At 36.7% G+C, this 14,379-nt stretch overlaps 2 protein-coding genes across 3 annotated transcripts in view; one reads left to right on the forward strand and one right to left on the reverse strand.

The window, feature by feature from the left end:
* The first annotated feature begins 1,418 nt into the window (after positions 1–1,418).
* The window catches only part of NBDY (negative regulator of P-body association), a 134,730-nt gene continuing 121,769 nt past the window's right edge, over positions 1,419–14,379 (forward strand). The window contains exons 1-2 of one of the 2 annotated variants that reach the window (XM_063660597.1): positions 1,419–1,805; positions 4,236–4,372. Coding sequence is in view for 1 of the 2 variants with exons in the window: in XM_054471319.2 (XP_054327294.1) it covers positions 1,570–1,776 (207 nt within the window). In the remaining variant the exon portion in view is untranslated. The remainder of the gene's footprint in view (positions 1,806–4,235; positions 4,373–14,379) is intronic. The other variant, XM_054471319.2, reaches the window with a different exon arrangement.
* On the reverse strand, positions 9,328–9,724 carry LOC129024343 (cytochrome b-c1 complex subunit 7-like). The gene has a single exon (XM_063660598.1). It carries the CDS (start codon positions 9,631–9,633, stop codon positions 9,394–9,396), a length of 240 nt encoding a protein of 79 aa, XP_063516668.1. The 5' UTR covers positions 9,634–9,724; the 3' UTR covers positions 9,328–9,393.

Below are 14,379 nucleotides of genomic sequence, written 5' to 3' on the forward strand. Positions count from 1 at the left end.
AGAATCTTCTTCGCTGACTTTGACGACTCTTTCTCAGCCTTTGCAGCAGACTTCTTTTCTTCTATCTGTCTCTAATTACTCAATATTCTGTTTTTAGCTCAATTATCTTTTCTTTAGATTTTCTCTTGGGGATATAATCCATTCCCTTGTCTTTTAACTATCACCTCTATGTTGCTGTCTCCCACATCAGTATGTCTAGATCCAACTACTCTTCTAGCTCTAAAATATTGCCTCTCCCAATGCCTCCCTCACATCTTTTCATTAAGCTACAGCTACATCTGACTTTTCTGTCTTTATTAGTAGCATTTGGTACAAAACCACGGGGTCATTTATTTCCCAAATATTTACTGAGTACCTAATTTGTGTAAAGGGCTGTGCTGGCTACTTGGAGGAAGGTAGAAGGGTGGAGATAAGAGATAGTTATAGTAGTAAATGCTTTACATGTATTATCCCTGGTTATGGAAACCTTTGCAAGGAAAAAATTATGGCCTGGAAACCAAAGTTCCAAGGATTTAAATAATTACTTAAAGAGCTCAGAGCTTGTAAACAGCAGAGTGTAACAGGCACTTCCACTCTGGCATTAAGGACTAAGTTCTCTCCATTTAAAAAAACAAAAAACAAACAAACAAAAAGCACTGAGAACAAAGCTGAAGAAGTGTGATCTAGTTTGTCCATAGCTAAAGGGAGATGGATGTGTAGGCTATTTTAATAATGAAGGTCTAAGAAGTTACGGAAGCCTTTTCTTCTGAGACACGTGGTACTTTCTTCTGGTTACCATAAATCATAGAATATAACATATCATCATTGGTAAGATGGGTCATTATTTTCCATACCTACAAGAAAGAAAAAAAAAGCTGCCAACTAAAGTATAGCGTACCATCAATTGTTAGGTCGCAGAGATTTCCTAGATATTCAAATTTGGGGAAAAATATAATAAGCCTTCAAAAATTACAAATTTGCTTTAAAAAATAAAGAAAAAATGATCTTAGATTCTATGACATACGGTGAATTCATTTTCCACAATTTCCATGGTTAGTGCTAGTGTGCTATTCTGCACTCTAGTCAACTTACATGTTTGCATATTGCTTTTTAAATGTTTGTAGCTAGTTTCATAGCTGTGATGTGCATCTGCAGCTGGCTTGTAAAGCTCTTCAATAATGTATTTGGTTACCGCCCACCCCCGCGTCCCTCCCACACATATAAGCCATTCAGAGTTTATCACTTAAAGGTAAACTTGAATTTCTTCTCGTCTTAAAATTGCATAAATTATATTAAATTCTCAATAAATTTATTTACATTTAGTGGGGGTGGGGCGCGATGGAAAAACACTGTATTAAATAACGACATCGGTTTTTAACACCCATCCTAATAGAAACGTTAAAATAGAATGGGGTAGGGAGGAGGGGTGGAGGCGGAGAAGGGATGTACGTCTCAGGATACAGGAAATACGGTAAGAGCGAAACAGGAGGAAGCCAGCTCTGTGCCTGGAGGGGACCCGCCGCCATCTCAGGTCTCTTGGCTTTGCCAGGGCCCACCGGAGAAAACTGACGACCCGTTTCTGTAATCCTTATGGGAGACCAACCTTGTGCCTCCGGGAGATCCACTCTCCCACCTGGAAACGCACGGGAAGCCAAGCCTCCAAAAAAGCGCTGCCTCCTCGCTCCGCGTTGGGATTATCCGGAAGGAACTCCCAACGGAGGTAGTACCACTCTACCCTCCGCACCTCCTCCTGCATCAGCCGGCCTGAAGTCGCACCCTCCTCCTCCGGAGAAGTAGAGAAATAAATTTCTCCCACCCTAAACCAGGTCAGATTCTTTCTCATCTAGGACATCTAGGCTCTTTGAAACTTATTTATGCATTCTCACAGATTTCCTTCCCCTTATCCCTGTTCTTTCCATGGTTTCAAAATAGAAAAAATAACATGCAGGGATTAAGCGGCTCTTTCACAAAATATGCTTGAATGAAATGATGGATATTTAACGACATTAAATAATTATTTGTAATGTTTTAGATGAAATAATTGTAGTTGTATTTTCTAAGAAATAGACTTGAATCTTTTGATTTGCTTGAAAGTAAGTCATTGGTGCCAAGGTGGAGGGAAAGTGTAATAAAAATGTTCATGAGTTGATAATTTAAAGCTGGGTGATGTATATGTGGGGATTTATTATATTATTCTCTCTACTTTTGCGTGCATTGGAAAATGTTTTTATTAAAAAAAAAAAAAAAGGCTGGTTCAAGACCAATAAAAAGCATCTGTTGAAGGCCAGCCTTCAGAAGTGTATGTCTTTCTCTGTGTAAGGCAGAAGAGTTGAATAATTTTTTTTTTAAAGCTACAATGTGATAGTCAAATCCAAGTGCCATAATGTTTGCTTGTTCCAGGTATTCAGGAAGGGTGGAGGATGGACCAAGTCACTGCCTGGTAGTAATCATGAGCCATCAAAAAGGAGGAGTAGGGGGGCGGACGCGGTGGCTCACGCCTATCATCCTAGCACTTTGGGATGCCGAGGCGAGCAGATCAGGTCAGGAGTTCGAGACCAGCCTGGCCAACACGGTGAAACCCCGTCTTTACTAAAGTTACAAAAATTAGCCAGGCGTGATGGTGGACGCCTGTAATCTCAGCAACTCGGGAGGCTAGGGCAGGACAATCGCTTGAACCTGGAAGGCAGAGGTTGCAGTGAGCGGAGATCGCGCCATTGCTCTCCAGCCTGGGCGACAATAGCAAAAAACTACGTCTCAAAAAAAAAAAAAAAAAAAAGGAAGGAGGAACTTTGGGTGGGCCTTAAAGGTAGAGTGACATCTGCCATGTGGAGGGGCAGGGAATGCTTTTCAGACTGAGGGTTTCCAGAGAAAAGGCAGAGTTCTTCTGGAAACAGCTTGGCTATAATTTTGAATCTACAAGAAGGACTAGGAGGTGAAGATAAAGTGCTTCAGGGCCTTACATGTTATGCTGAGCATATACTTCATTCCAATATCCATCAAGCGCTACTATTTGTATTTTAAGATTCCTATTCTTACTATCAGAAAAGGAATCTCTGATATTTAGATGAACTTTATAGAATGCAAATTATAAAACTGAATCTGACCCAAGTTTTATAGATCCTTTTAATTCAAAGGAGAGAAGCATCTTTTCTTCATTCGTGCAGTAAACCTTTATGAAGCCCTTGCAATGGGTAGGAATTATTCTGAGAGCTGTAGGGGATGGATGGCGTGAAACAGATATTTCAATAAATAAATCAATGAATGGTGGGACAACATTGGTGACCAAAGAAGTTTTAGACATTGGGTTCGGTGGTAATGCATAGAAAAAAAAAATAGAACTCTATTTTACTTGAAAGCATCTCCCTGTCATTCCATACAGCTTTACTTCTCACATGTTTACCTCTATTCAAAGTGGTAGTGGAGTGGAGGGTTGCAGGGAGTAGGAAGAATATTGCTCAGATAGAAAACAAAAGGAGCAGCCGGGCGCAGTGGCTCACGCCTATAATCCCAGCACTTTGTGACGCTGAGGTGGGCAGATCACCTAAGGTCGGGAGTTCGAGACCAGCCTGGCCAATATGGCGAAACCCCATCTCTACTAAAAGTAAAAAAAAAAAAATTAGCCGGTGGTGTTGTGTGCCCATAATCCCAGCTACTCGGGACGCTGAGGCAGGAGAATCGCTTGAATCCAGGAGGCAGAGATTGCAGTGAGCCGAGATCGCGCCACTGCACTCCAGCCTGGGCGACAGAGCGGGACTCGGTGTGAAAAATAAATAAATAATTAATTTTAAAAAATAAAAAGGAAAAAAAAAGAAAACAAGAACAAAACAATAAGTGCAGTAGCTACATAATTTCCCCTCCAAGTGATTCAAATCACTGATAATTGTAATAATATCCAATATTTACTAAAGATTTATGTGCCAGTTTTCTAAAGGGCTTTGCATGTTATAATTTATTTAATCACAACTCTACTAGAGAAGTTTGTATAGGCCAAGGGAAGTTGTATGACTTGCCACAAGTTACACCGCAAGAAGTGGCTGAGCCGAGCTTTGAACCCAGAACATCTGATTCCAGAGTTTATGCTCTAAATTTCTATATAATACATCCCTTCTAATACTATGTATACAACTGTTTTATAGGAATATATCATTGAAATAGAGGTACGGGAAGGATAATGATTTGAGGAGACTAGGGGACAAAGAGATGGACAAAAACAGAAAAAATGATGCCACTATATTTTTTTTTTTACTATTTTTCAGTCTTTGAGCGATTGCAGTATGACTCCATTTCCCTGGTGCATTCATATAATAGTTCACCTGGTGAAAACAATGAAGATTATTTACAATGCTACCCTGCTTTTTCTGGTGTCCTGCACCTGGAAGTTGTGCTTTTTAAGGTAATCTCTTTACCAAAAATTATTAAGAGGAGGAAGAGAAAAAAAAGAGTTGGTTTTGACACATTAAAAAGTAGCCAAACAAAACTCAAAAAGATAGCAGCAAATGATAAAATTGAAACTATATTCTACATTATATGAAAACATATTCATAATAATAGTGTAATCTGAAGAAATGTTTTGTTAGATTCATTTGTACTTATAGTTTCTATTATTATTGTGAAATATATCATCTTTTTAACTACATTTTCTAATTGTTTCTAGTAAATGGGAACATGATTGATATTTTTGTATATTTATTTTATATGCTGGAGCCTTCTTAAATTCTGTTTATTCTAATAATTTATAGATTTTCTTGGATTATCTGTTAATTATATTTTGAATAATGACAGTTTCTTTACAATATTTCTTTAGCTTGTATTACTGTGCTATCTAGGATCTTCAGTACAAAGAGGAACAACAGCATTGGTAGAGGATTTCCTTATTTTGTTCCTAAATTCTACAAAAGTTTCACCTTTTTTAGTAGATTGTCTTTCTCAAGTTAAGGAACTTTCTTTATATTCCTAGTTTGCTGAGAGGTTTTATTACAAATATTATGAAGTTTTTTCCCATCTATATGTACTGCCACGTTCATATCCTTTCTTCACATTAATATCACAGTGTGACCATTTGATAAATTACAATAATCAATTTTCTAATGTATTTCTTGCTTTTGCCTTCATCAAGCCTCATCGTTGGATATTTGGTTCCTATTTTAATCATTTTGACTTTTATTTTTATATTGAACTTTCTTCTACTTTCCTTTTGTTGTTCTTTTTCTAATTTATTGAGTTGAATCTTTATCGTCTTAATTTTCAATGTTCTGTAAAATAAGAATTTAGAACTATAAATTTTCTTCTACCACTTTAGAAATATTTCACAGGCTTTTATATATAGTATTTTTATCATTCAATATTTATTATTTTTAAATTTCTCTTATGATTTTTTTGACCCATGGTTTGTTTTTTTTCAATTTCTAATCATATGGGATTCCTTTTTTAAAAATTATATTATGAAATCATTATTCCCATTCTAGTTTATCTTATTTTTCTGCTTTAATTTTTTTTTTTTACATCTATAGACTTTATTAGGTGTTCTTTATACAGTCATCTGGTATGTTTAAAGAGTGAGCAATCATATAAAAGGAAATATGGTCATAACTGATTGAAGTAATAAAATCCTGAAACTAAATAACTCATAATTCATTGCACAACATATATTAGATTTCATCACATCAGTATATAGCTTAGTAGTAAATTCTCCTGATGGCCATAAACCTCTAAGGTGTTGTCATCCTGAAAAATGAAGGAGGGGAGGGAGCTGGTGGGGTGCAGAATGGAGAAACCTTCCATAGCGCTGGTGTGATGTACCCTAAGTTGTAAAGTTATAGGGCATCGCCACCTAGTGGCAGAATTTCATGCTTTGTTCTAATAAAGGGACTTTCCTTGTTTTCCAAAGAGCAATGTGTCTTGTTCACTTTCTAACCATCCCTCTCTGATGCTGTCCTTCCATGCCTCCTCCCATATAGTGTAAACCCATCTGCTTTTCATCCATCAAGCTGTCAAGGATTTGGTTATGACAATTTTTATGTTCACCTAACTTTTTAGTTCCAAGTACTTTGGTTATTTTCAAAGCTACACACAGGATGCCCATATTTTTATAACTCCATCTTATTTGTGAAGGATTATTACTTTGGGCTTTGGCCTAGTTTTTATTCTTATTGCTGAATCTTTTCATAAGTTAAAGTTAGTGCAGAGTTAATGCTTTAAAGGGGAGTCCTTAAAGTAAATAGCTAAATCATTACCAAAATGTACACTTTGGATTTATTAAGATTCTAGAATTTAAAAACAGTAAAAGGTGCCATTAGTGAAAATTCCATCACTAACATTTTGGTACCACTCGTAGAGCATCACATAAATATTCAGACCGTGATAACTCAGTGCAGGAATGTTATCAAATATGTCCATGCACTCTGGAACTAGGACCAGAGTTGGCAATTGGGGATCTGAAGGCCCAACATCTCTTATGCTGCTTCCTACACCTTGACAACAGGAAGGCTGAGTGATACTAGTTAGTGCACTACAACAGTGAACATAAGCCAGCCATCTGTTTTTTGCAAAGTATAGTAAAATAGAAAAACAGAACATAGACCACTTCAGAGTAAACAAACATATCCTTCTTCAAGATGTAGGAAAACCATATATTCAAAACCAATCTCAAACTTTAAACAATAAAAGACATCAAACATTTTAAACTGTACAAAGCAAATTAGCAAGATTTTAATTTTGGCAGTTTTAAAATGTCACCTATCCAAAACACAAAACAGGGAGATAACCAAGTCTTAGCTCCATCCTAATCAAAGCTGTCATGCAGATCCAGTTCCACTCTTCTCATCTCCAGCAGGTAATTCACTCAAGGAGGTAATACCCAAGGGGAGCAGATGGACCAAAAACAAGAGTGCCACATAGAAGGAAGAGAGGGGACCTTGGACCTTAGCTACTGGTTAGCTAATCAACTTTGATGATATTCAGCGTTTTCTCAAGTTATTTTTTCTCGCTTCTCATCACATAATTTACATTATGCATACTATGTGCCAGAGACTGTTAGTGTTTGACATGTAGTCAGTTAATTTTCACAACTGTGTAAAGTTGGTTTCTATCATTAGCTCTATTTTAGGGCCAAAGAAACTGAAGCACGGAGAGGTTAAATTGTATTCCTGAAGCACTACACAGTGAGCAAATAGATTCAGACCTGTGCAGTCTAACCCAGAATTAGCTCTGAATCACTCTACCATTCTGTCTACAGGACGACAAGCCTGTGTGTTTCAGGCACTTTCATGGTGATTTTTCACACAGGACAGCTTTTGATAATAGAAAGGCCCTCTCTTTCAAATGAAAGGACTTCACTGATGGATTAACAAATTCTCACCTATTCACCTATGTGAGCCAAATATTAGATCTACTTTCTTAGTCCACATAACAAGCAGGATGATAACCATAATTTATAATGAACACAAAACATTGATATAGTGTTCAAAGAACTTTTGCACACTTGGTCTCATTTGGAAGAATGAAGTAATCTGGAAACATAGAATAGGCATACACTTTGACTTTAGGAAGAACTCTCACAAAATCAGAGGTTGCCCTATGTAATATCACACTTTTTACCTTGAGCAGGTGGATAGCCTGGGGATTCTTGTTATACCTCAATCTTGGTCCGTTCTATTTGTTCCCCTGTCCTTCAGCAGTGCCCTTAGGCTTGCTTTAAACATTAACAGCATTCATAAGCATGGTTTTTAGGGTCAGAGCCCAGCCTCCCTCCACCCACCCGGCTCCCTACACACCTTGACAGTGCTCTTTGAGATGCCTCAGTTCTAGTCTCCTTGTAATTGTGCACAGTAGATGTCTGAACAAATAGACCAGAGTCCTGCAAAAATGATCTTGAAATCACAATTAAAAGAGCCTTTGAAGAGACCTACTCAGGAAAATTTTCTGAATAGACAAATGCTTTTAAAGGGGGTTGTAGACAGTCCGTCTTCTCTGCCTCCTTCTGTGAAGTAGGGCTACACTAAAACCTTGTCACAATGTGACCTGAGCAAAACCATTATCAAGTGATCTAGTTGTCTTGAACCAGACAAAAGAAAATTGACATGATTTCAAGACAGATTTAGAAAAATAATCTGACTAGCAAAATAAAAAAAATGGGGGGTGGTTCCTAGGGAATTTGAGACAATATTTTAGCAAAAATTTAAAGATGCTCTTTATGATACACACATTTCTCATTGCTTTACAAATTTTAAATGTAACACAAATTTGTTTTTCACACTGTTTTGTTAGTTGAGGTAAGGCATTCCTGCTGCACACAGCAATGACTTGTCCTGGAAAACCAGGGAGGCTGCATGTCCTACTGTTCCTTCTCTACTAGCTGTGGCTCCACACTCTCACCTCCACCAAAGAAAGCATTTCAGAATTTAGGAGTGGAAATGATGACAACATTGAATAATTCTAATTTTTTTCTTTTTTTTGAGACGGAGCCACTGTCGCTCAGGCTGAAGTGCAGTGGTGCGATCTAGGCCCACTGCAACCTCTGCCCCCCGGGGTCAAGCAATTCTCCTGCCGCAGCCTCCCAAACAGCTAGGACCACAGGCGCCCGCCACCACGCCCGGCCAATTTTCCATATCCCTAGTAGAGACGGGGTTTCACCATGTTGGTCAGGCTGGTCTCGAATTCCTGACCTCAGAAGATCTGCCCGCCTCGGCCTCCCAAAGCGCTGGGACCACAGGCGTGAGCCACCACGCCCGGCCAATGATTCTAATTTATATTTTTAAAAATTACCTTATAATCTTAAAACTTTTAACTGATTAGTATCCAACCCTTAAACTTTATAACAATCATTTCCAAAGTGGAAAAGTCACTGGGATATGGGGACAAGTATGATTTGTCTTCGTACTTCTATTTTTCTAATGTCTACTTTTTGTTTTCTAGTCTACATGTTAGCACAGGAATATATATATTACTAAAGTATAGCCATGTTGGAGTGCATACATAAATTCTTTTTAAATGATAGGATGCAAAATCAAATCTATTTGGATAGCAGTGAAGAGGCTGTTTCTCAATCCTGGCAAACTAGGGGGTGCATACCCCCTTCTTTTATTTAGTAGCCTCCATAAGGATGTAACTTACGGAAGTTACATACTTACATAAACTGATAGGCTATCCAACCAGTGAGGAAAACTGATAAAGTGGCCTCTGAGCTCCAGGAAGTAGTTAAACACGACTTAAAACATCTTGAAAGTTTGGAAAAAAATTTAACAGTAAATGGATTCAGTAGTTATTCAGTATAAGGTTTGGAATTCAAAAACTCCAGCCATTACAATAGACATTTATTTAAAGTAAAACATCTGCAGACCAAATAATTCTTAAAATTGTTTGTTTCAAGTTTAACTATCTTCATAACAGCTGCAACCACAGACTTCAACTACATGATTACTTCTTTGCCCATTCTTCTCTTTCTTTTCTTTCCCGAATAACCTCTTGCAGATACAGTTCAAGGTAGAAATTTTCCTCTTCGTATTTGGTCCACTGGTCTTTAGGCAAGATCTGATGCTTCATGGTCAGGTCCAATGCACTCTTAATGCGACACATCCTGTCATTATAAAGGTTCTCAGGAAGCCTTCTTATGGCTTCTTTTATGTCTTCATCCTCATATATTGTATCTTCTCGCATTAACCCCAGTTTATTGAATCCTGCAGTATTGTAATACCATTTTCAAATACCATCCAGCCACTTGCCTGATGCTGAAATGGCCTGCTTGCCAGCCATTTTTACCTGCTTTAATTTTTTTTAATTCTTCTTATAACAAGATACAAAAATTATACATTGGCTGCTCATCCCAACAGAATTTGGCAATATAGAACATTTTCTTTCATTAAATACATAGAAAAAGCGTGGTTATTGATATTTATTGATGTAGTTATTATTGAATTTTATATTTGTGTTTTTAAATTTTTTATTTTTATTTAATTTCACACTTGAAAAACCAGGAATATTACAAAGAACTCCCATAATGCCCTTTACGCAAATTCACCAATTAACATTTTATCACGTTTGCCTTATCATTCTGTTTTTCTCTTCCTCTCCTTCTCCTTCTCCTATTTGACAGTAATTTGCAAATATCATTCTCCTTTACCTCTTCATATGACAGTGTGTATTACCTCAGAATGATGATTTCCTCTTATACATCCTCAGTAAATGTGTCACAATCAAGAAATTTGACATTGTTTCAATATTACAATCTATGCCATATTCCAATGTTATCAGTTGTCCCAATAATGTCTTTTGTGGTTATTTTCTTTCCTTGGTCAAAGTGCTAATCCAAGATGATGCATTACATTTACTTGTCATGTCTCTTCAGTTTTTAATATGGAACAATTCCTTGACCTTTCTTTGTCTTTTATGTTTATAGAAAAACAAACTCAGTTTCTCTCATTATATTCTCACAACCCCACTTCTGACACTGATTGTGTGGAAAAAAACAGTTTTTCTTTGGCTCTTGTACCACAGCAACCAACACAGAAAACTTGTGACCAAATGTATTGGGATTTTTTCTCACCAACAGGCAAGTAAACAATTCTGCAGTGGACACCAGCTGGGTGTTCTCCAATCCAATTCAATTCTGAAGCTATCTCCCTGCAGAAAGTATCAGATCCCACAGATTGAGGGCTTAGTCCCACGAGACTGCCTCAACTTTAGACATCAGTTTCAAATCTGGGCCTCTGGAACTTTTAACTGACCAGCTTCAAGTTAGGGTTCCCACAGCCTCTCTCTTTAGGCTCAAATAATTTGCTAGAACAACACACAGAACTCAGGGAAACACTTACTTAACATTTACCCATTTATTCATAAAGGATATTTTAAAGGCTACAAATAAACAGCCAGATGAAGAGATACATAGAGTGAGGTCTAGAAGGCTACTGAGCACAGGAGCTTCCATTCCTGTGGAGTTAGGGTGTGCCACCCTCCTGGCATGTGGATGAGTTATTTGTCACCTTTCTGAAATCCTCCACAAATTCAGCTGTACTTTGTCCTCTTGTGCTTTTTATGAAGACTTCATCTGATAGGCACTAATGAAGCATGAACAACCATGTAGAAATGTGACTGGACTAAAGGGTATGATCTAATACCCATAGACTTGGTGGAGAAACCCAGCAAGGCTTGTCTGTTCAGATTCTTTTTGGATTCTCTGTGCAGCATTCCTTCCTCCTGGGTATGGGGCAGTACTCTTTCTGAAATGGGAGTCTTATGACCCACAGTCAAACTAGGTAGGTCAGAGAATTTCTTTACGACCAGCTCCAAGCCAGAAAGCTGGGTGAAGATTACAGTATATTTTTAGTTTCTATGGCTTGCCTTTGGGAGAAAAAAAAGCAGGTAAAAGAAGGGCAGGAGAAAGAGAGAGATTCTGTTTTGTGAAGCCTAAAGTGCCCCAACATTATACATATATATATGTGTGTGTGTGTATATATATATATAGATAGATAGATAGATAGATAGATAGATAGATAGATACATAGAGAGATTGAGAGAGAGAGAGAGAGACTGTCTCTCACTTTTATTTCTCTGAAGCTGTTTCAAAGCTGCTTCAGGAACCAAAGACAAAAGACCAAATACTTTAACAAGAGATATGCTTATTGTTTTAGTCACTTAGGAAATAACAAGAGATTTGGGAGTTATGAGCCAGGAACCATGGACAAAAACCAATATATATATCACAATATCACACATCAACAATTGTTGCTTGGGTAAATACAGGACACTTATTTCATAGATTGTCCTTTAATTTAAATTTGTGTGCCATTTCCCCATTATTTAGAGTACGCATATTAGCAAAAGCACCACAGAAGTAATGTATTGTTCTCAGGGCATCATATTGGTGGTACATGATGCTGGTTTGACCCTTCAGTAGTAAAGTTAACTTTGATTACTTGGTTAACATGGTGAATAGTTGCTAGATTAATCCACTTTACAGTTATCATTTTCCTCTTTATAATTAATGATTTTGCTGGGGATACTTTGAGACTATGTAAATATCCTGTTCCTCATTAAATTATCATCCACTGGTTTTCAAATCCATTGATAATTCTTGACTGAATAAGATATTGCTATGATGAATGCAAAATGGTAATTTTCAAACTCCATCATTTTTACTACATTTATTAGTTTATATTCTACATCAAGGTAGAGCTTTTTCTCCATTTATTTGTTTATTAATTACTTTGGACACATAGATTTTTACTTTATTTTAAAAATACCCTATTGTTATTATTTATTTTAATACCCAAATTGTCTCAGATTTAGTGACTGGCTGCCCATTCAAGTTGGCTCCCCTGTCTTTTGACATGTCTCATCATTCTTAAACACACTTTTTACTTACTTTAAAATGTTTTTACTTCCTTACTTTAAGACTTGTCTTGTACTTCCTACCCCATTAATCATTTCTCTATAGACCTCTGTTATCTTTTATGGAGACAGTATTTAGAAACTAAGTCATTGTATATAGCTGTTTTTTAGCTTAACATTTTGTTATTGTTTTCCATTTAAAAGACAATAATTGCTTATGTGATAATGATTATTTAGTGTTTGTTGAAACTTGCTTTATGTCCTAGAGAACATGATCAACTAGTGTTCTATGTGTGCCTGGAAAGATTGTGTATCTAATTTTTGCGTGTAGTGTTCTGTTCATTAAATTTAATTGTGTTGTTTAAATCTTCTCTATTCCTAAGTTTTTTGTTTGCTGGACCTATCAGTTACCAAGAGAGTTAAAATCTCCCACTGTATTTGTGTATTTGTCAAATTCTTACACTTTTGACAATTTTTGCTTTGTATACTTGAGGCATTGTTAGTATATACATACAAGTCTACAATAGATACGTATTTTACAATTTTAGGAACTCTTTTTATCTTTTTGAATGTAAAATTTTTTTGTTTGCTGGGTTTTTTTAATTTTTGTAAAATCTTTCTGGGTACCTAGTAGTTGTATACATTTATGGGGTATATGAGATGTTTTGATATATGTGAAGTGTAATAATCACATCATGTACAATGGGGTATCCATCATTTCAAGCATTTATCCTTTGTGTTACAGACAATGTAATTATAGAGTTATATTATTGTTGACTATAGTCACCCTGCTGTCCTATCAAATAATAGATCTTATTCATTCTTTTTGTATACCCGTTAACCATCTCCACTCTCCCCCACCACCCATTACCCTTCCCAGCCTCTGGTAACCATCTTTCTACTCTCTATCTCCATGAGTTCAATTGTTTTGATTTTTAGATTCCACAAATAAGTGAGAACATGTGATGTTTGTCTTTCTGTGCCTGGCCCATTTCACTTAACATAATGATCTCCAGTTCCATCCATGCTGTTGTAAATAACTAGATCTCATTCTTTTTTATGACTGATTAGTACTCCACTATGGGTATGTACCACATTTTCTTCATTCGTGTATCTGTTGATGAACACTTAGGTTGCTTCTAAATCTTAGCTGTTGTAAACAGTGCTGCAACAAACATGGGAGTACAGATATCTCTTTGATAATACTGATTTCCTTTGTTTGGGGTATATACCCAGCAGTGGGATTGCTGGGTCATATGGTAGCTCAATTTTTAGTTTTTTGAGGAATCTTCAAATCGTTCTCCATTGTGGTTGTACTAATTTACATTCCCATCAACAGTATACAAGCATTCCCTCTTCTCCACATTCTCGCCAGCATTTGTTATTGCCTGTCACTTGGATATAAGCCATTTTAATTGAAGTGAGATAATATCCCATTGTAGTTTTGGTTTGCATTTCCCTGATGATCAACTACATTGAGTACTTTTTCACATGCCTGTTTGCCATTTGTGTATCTTCTTTTGAGAAATGTCTATTCAAATCTTTGTCGCAATTTTGATCAAATTATTAGATTTTTTCCTATTGAGTTGTTTGAGCTCCTTATATATTTTGGTTATTAATTTCTTGTCAAAAGGGTAGTTTGCAAATATTTTCTCCCATTGCGCCTATACTTTGTAGACTGTTTGCTTTGCTGTGCAGAAGCTTTTTACTTGATGTGATCCCATTTGTTCATGTTTGCTTTGATTGCCTTTGCTTGTGGGGTATTAATTAAGAAATTTTTGCCCAGACCAATGTCCTGGAGATTTTTCCCATATTTTCTTGTTGTAGTTTCATAGTTTGAGGTCTTAGACTTAAGTGTTTAATACATTTTGATTTGATTTTTGTGTATGGCAAAAGATAGCTATCTAGTCTCATTCTTCTGCATATGGATATCCAGTTTTCCCAGCACCAATTATTGAAGAGACTGTCTTTTCCACAGTGTATGTTCTTGGCACCTTTGTGGAAAATGAGTTCTTTAGGTGTGTGGATTTGTTTCTGGGTTCTCAGTTATCTTCCCTTGGTCTATGTGTCTGTTTT

Source organism: Pongo pygmaeus, chromosome X (genome assembly GCF_028885625.2).
Source record: "Pongo pygmaeus isolate AG05252 chromosome X, NHGRI_mPonPyg2-v2.0_pri, whole genome shotgun sequence".
Taxonomy (NCBI): domain Eukaryota; kingdom Metazoa; phylum Chordata; class Mammalia; order Primates; family Hominidae; genus Pongo; species Pongo pygmaeus.

Bases quoted from the DNA above. Each gene is read 5' to 3' on its own strand.
- LOC129024343 (XM_063660598.1), bottom strand. From the start codon at position 9,633: ATGCGAGAAGATACAATATATGAGGATGAAGACATAAAAGAAGCCATA.